Source organism: Octopus bimaculoides, chromosome 17, assembly GCF_001194135.2.
Source record: "Octopus bimaculoides isolate UCB-OBI-ISO-001 chromosome 17, ASM119413v2, whole genome shotgun sequence".
NCBI lineage: Eukaryota > Metazoa > Mollusca > Cephalopoda > Octopoda > Octopodidae > Octopus > Octopus bimaculoides.
Window position 1 is genome coordinate 43,996,807 of NC_068997.1, and position 5,113 is coordinate 44,001,919.

Below are 5,113 nucleotides of genomic sequence, written 5' to 3' on the forward strand. Positions count from 1 at the left end.
ACATTATAAAGGCAATAATATCCGTGAAACGATCGTAAGATGCATTTTAGGCTTTCATAATATTTTAATCGAATTATATTTACACTCACTTACGCATACATTTTTATATACATTTATGTACGCATATATTTTTTATATACATTTATATTTTGTATATCTTTAATTTTAATTTAATTATAATTCAAAATGATTATTGTGTCATATAAGACATATGTTTCAGAAATTCGAATATTGATTTCCTGTGAATATTGTTAATAATTTTATTAATAATATAAATATATATATATATATATATGTATGTATGTATGTATGTATGTATGTATGTATGTATGTATGTGTGTGTATATATGTTTGTGTGTCTGTGTTTGCCCCCCTCCCAATATGCTGGTGTGTTTGCGTCCCCTTCACCTAGCTGTTTGGTAAGAGAGACCGATAAAATAAGTACTAGGCTTGCAAAAAATAAGTCCTGGGGTTGATTTGTTCGAGTAAAGGTGGTGCTCCAGCATGGCCACAGTCAAATGACTGGAACAAGTAAAAGAGTAAGAGTAAACACGTATATTTAGAAAAAATAATGATATTGAGATTAATCGCTGTGGGGATACCCTCCGCTTGAAATGCGGAGCAAAAATCTAACTGAAGATTCTAATTGGTCTCCATTAAAAACTATATTCACCTCTATTTAACTGTTAATTTCCATAAGGATAAGGTTTCTGAGAGATCATCCTTAGTTTTGTTTTGTTACCGCCACCACTACCACCAAATATTCTAATTTTCAAAGTCTGCTCAGGTTTCAGTGCTGTAATCTTGTTTAGTAATTCTCTCATCACTACTTCGGCAAGCACGCTTATGTCATGCTTCGTTGAGGAAGTCTATTAATGCCGAAACACGTTTGGAGTTGTCTCCCGTCCTTTCTGAAATGATTAAACTATTTGACTATTTACTGAGCTAGTGCTAACCTATTTTCACTGCTTTAGAATTTCTAATAAGATTTGAAAAGAAAAAAAAAACGAGACCAGAAAAATACTACTAAATTAAATGTTAGCTATATTATATAAAGTTTGGTAGAGCGTTAAAAAATTCAGGATGACTGAGGATTTAGTAACTGAAGGTTTCTGGGTAACGAGACAAGAAATTATAAAAGCCCGCATATCTGATCAAAATTAAACATCTACGTCAGGCAATATATAACAACACAGGGGGTGGGGAGCGAATAAATTTTGCGATAATTTAATAGCTTAATTCTGCAAGAAGGAATAATGACTAGGCTAAATTTATTCAAAGTTAGTCACCAGAAGATCTGAAAATCGAGATCGAGCGAGCTTTTGCCCTTTTACTCGACGTGTGGTTTCCGTCCACGCTGAGCTCGCCTTGGGACAGAAAATGAATGCATGAGAGCGAGAAAAGTTGACCGTGACATTTAAAAACATGTTTTAACGTAAGAGATGGTTGGTAATGAAAAGCATAATATCGAAAAATATCAATGCTAGAAATAGCAGTGAAAATTTCATTATATCTGTTCTCGGTAAAATGAGTTAAGAGTCATTTTATTAATATAAAAATTATTTTCACTAAAAAAAAACAAAAAAAAAACATGCAAATAGGAAAACGAAGGAACATGTATTTGGATAACATGTGAGTTACCAATAGTATTTACTTTTCGTAAGACGAATATTTAGGCGAGCAGCATCTTTTGGTTTTTTCATCAAAGATTGTTCGTCCTAGACCAGGGGTTCCCAATCTGGTCTATGTAGGCCACTAGGTAGTCCACAGGAAAATCCAGGTTGTCTATAGGAAGATTCTGATGGTCCGTGAAAAATTTTCTGTGGTCAACCTGAAGAATTTAAATTTTTCCGTACTCGCACATGTCGCGCAAACGAAATATGCCTCATCGCATATGCGTGAGCACATACGAGTGCACTCATTGCCTGTTGGACGATTAGCTATCGAATCATACACGGACATGTACCAGACAGGTACAAACGCGTACAATCGGATCCACGTTTGCGCGCATTTAAATCACACAAAAAGTTGTGTGTTCTCGGCTGGTCAACGCGATCGTATTTTCTACCTGTTTTTTGAATTGAGGATTACTAACGAAACCGCAGTTCTTACAGCTTACCCAACATGTCGTATTATCTCTCCAGGTACGTACGCAAGTGTTAGTCTAATTGTAATCTGTAGAAATTTTACTGTCAGTGATATGGAAAAACGTTCCCTTAATTCTCCGTCCATCGACTCAGAAAAAAGATTCTGTAGACGATATCACGAAGATTATATCAAATATGGTTTAGTATCTAGTGTAGAAGATCCTTTTTTTTTTTACCACAGTGTATTATCTGCTCAAAAGTATTAACTAACGACTCAATGAAACCCTCGAAATTGTATCATCTACAGAAAATCCATCCTAGTTTATTTGGAAACCCAAAGGAGTACTTCGAAGAATACCATCGCAAAATAAAAATGTCTCATCTTCATCGCTCAAAAATTTCCTCGTCCATACTAACAACCGTTCTGGTCTGCAGGCATCCTATAACATTTCGCTCATAATAGCAAAACAGGCTCGCCCACATACCATTGGCGAAGATCTAATTAGGCCCTCTATACTTGAAGCATATAAAGTTGCTGTTTCGAACGCTGTCACAGTTTTAGCAAGCATTCCACTTTCAAACAACACTGTATCTTCCAGCATTCGTGAAATGGCCGAAGATGTCGAATCCATAGTTGTAGAAGACTTGCGACTCTGCAGATTCTCATTGAAGGTGGATGACAGTACTTTTGACAACAAATGTGTTGTCCTTGCCTTTGATCCCTATGTGAAAGGCACCACAATTTGTGAAAACCTACTCTTTATAAAAACCGTACTGAAAAAGCTCGGGAGAGACAATCTACAATGCAGTTATGGATTATCTTACTAAAAATGGCATTGATCCCCTCAACCTCATATCAATATGCACTGACAGAGCACCATCTTTGATTGGCAAATCCCAGGGTTTTGTTGCCAGATGGATAGAATTTAATCCCATCTTCACAATTCATTGCGTTTTCCATCGAGAAAACCTGATAGCAAAAAGAAGCGGAAATAATATATTTTCTGAAACCTTAGACTTAATTGCTTCCGCAGTAAAAAAAATCAAAAGATCTGCTCATCAAGACAGGCATTTTCAAGAAGCTTGTAAAGATGAAACGTTCAACCGTCTGTTGTATTCGACAGATATATGCTGGCTATTAATAGGAAGTTGTCTTGGACGTTTTGTGGCACTTTTCGATAGAGTCATAGAGTTTCTTCAACAGACTGATCCACCTATGACAGCATCACTTTCTCAGAAAAGACCTGTAATTTTTTTTATTTACATGAAATCTTTCAAAAACTTGATCTCAATATTTCTGTACAAAAGTAAAACATCAACATTGTACGAGCCAGGCACTTGACAAGGGCGTTTGTGAATAAACTCGTTCTTTGGAAACTTCAAATTGAAGATCTACTTTCTGCAGTTCGCGAACTTAAAAAAACTGTTGTGCACAAATATATAATCGGGCATCTATCTTTCCTTCGCGAAAACATCATTATTCGTTTCGAAGATCTTTTGGCTTTAAATATCCCAATTTTTGTGGACTCTCTTCACACAATGTCTATGAACGATATACTTGTTCAACCAGAACGCGTTCTGATGGAGCTATGTGAGGCGACGGTAGATGATAATCTGCGCAAATCGTCTGGAAACAACTGGGTCGAGGCTTGGTTGAATCATTCTCACGAATATCCAAAGCTGTTTGAACAAGTCGAGCCTTTTATTATAAATCTCCCGACATCCTACCTGGCTGAAAAGGGATTTTCCCTTGTCCTCCACTCGTTCACGAAGCAGCGGAGGCGTTTGAACCTTGATAACAAAGCTGATTTGAGAATTCGCTTGAACCAAAAAGAGCCTAGGATTTCTCAGCTTGTGGATAAAAAGCAATCCAAAGGGTCTCACTGAAGGTTTCTTGACGTTTTCCCCGACGACTTGTCGCTCACATTTTTAGGTTAATTCAACTTGTTATATTCCCTCAAACGTTTACACGACCTTTTGTACTGATCCCAACTTCACTCCGCACATTTTTTAATTTACCCTTCACATTGTTATATTGTAACTGTACAGCCTGTTTTCTGAATAAAAAGGGGTGTTTTCTCAAAAGGGGGTGTTTTTCAGTAATCTTTTCTATTCGATTTTATCAAATAAAGCTTTCTTGAGAAACAGGTGCATTTGCAAATTGGTTTTGTTATTGGTGTTCTCAGTTATTTGTTCTCTGTGATGTCCCTTACAACAACGAAAAAGGAACTTTCATTGCAAAGTGAAAATGATACTAATATTTATGAGTAGCAGTTCTTTTATAATAAATTAAAAATTTGAGGTGGTCCACAGGAAAAAAAGTACTTATTTTGGTGGTCCACAGTAAAAGGGTTGGGAACCCCTGTCCTAGACATTACCGTTGACGTCTTTGCCAGCAACTAAACTTCAAAGTGAGAAAACATTTATTAACCTCAATAAGCTCAGATGAACACAAGCAATTCATTTTGGCGGGTAAATATCTAGGCCACACGTGACCGTTTTTCAAGCTGACTTTCACAGCAGCTCAGCTGTTTTTTGTCAAGTCTGAATGATATCGAACAAGTTGATTGAAATGCCAGGCCATTCAAGTTACTAGAAAAGCTGAAATCGATTAATAAAATGTTCGATCTTACTTGAATATAAGATTCGAAAATATACAATATGTCGTTACTATTTATTTATTTTTGCTGTGTGGTAATAAGTTTGGCCTTACCTACACGTGTTCCCCACCGACTTTGTTTCGAATTGACTTTGTTTCCTTGTGACTTTCAGGAAAATAGGTATTTTTTACGAAATTTTCAACAAATACCCTTCAGGTTGTATAGATTACGACTGTATCGGAATTTAAGGTGAAAAAGAAAAAAAAACTGGCGGGCGCGCATACATACATACACAATTTTTTCAATATTTCAAGTTTCATTTTGTAGACATATGAGATGTGTGTTAGTATGTATGTGTGAGCGAACACTATATATATATAAGTAAATGATGGCGTTGTGTATTTTTTTATATATTTTATATATATA

The 5,113-nt window shown here is 35.9% G+C and overlaps 3 protein-coding genes across 3 annotated transcripts in view; 1 reads left to right on the forward strand and 2 right to left on the reverse strand.

Annotated features, from left to right (window-relative positions):
* The window catches only part of LOC106880533 (putative mediator of RNA polymerase II transcription subunit 26), an 11,904-nt gene extending 9,185 nt beyond the window's left edge, over positions 1–2,719 (reverse strand). The window contains exon 1 of the mRNA XM_052973902.1: positions 2,573–2,719. Within this exon, the coding sequence (XP_052829862.1) occupies positions 2,573–2,719 (147 nt within the window). The remainder of the gene's footprint in view (positions 1–2,572) is intronic.
* LOC106878371 (aspartyl aminopeptidase) overlaps positions 1–5,113 on the reverse strand; it is a 383,150-nt gene that overhangs the window by 206,291 nt on the left and 171,746 nt on the right. The gene's annotated exons all lie outside the window — the stretch shown is intronic.
* On the forward strand, positions 2,899–3,974 carry LOC106878323 (SCAN domain-containing protein 3). The gene is made up of 2 exons (XM_014927517.2): positions 2,899–3,193; positions 3,478–3,974. Exons 1-2 carry the CDS (start codon positions 2,899–2,901, stop codon positions 3,972–3,974), a joined length of 792 nt encoding a protein of 263 aa, XP_014783003.2.

Bases quoted from the DNA above. Each gene is read 5' to 3' on its own strand.
- LOC106878323 (XM_014927517.2), top strand. From the start codon at position 2,899: ATGGATTATCTTACTAAAAATGGCATTGATCCCCTCAACCTCATATCA. The intron at 3,194-3,477 runs GTCTGTTGTATT...TTCAAATTGAAG, and splicing joins TAAAGATGAAACGTTCAACC to ATCTACTTTCTGCAGTTCGC.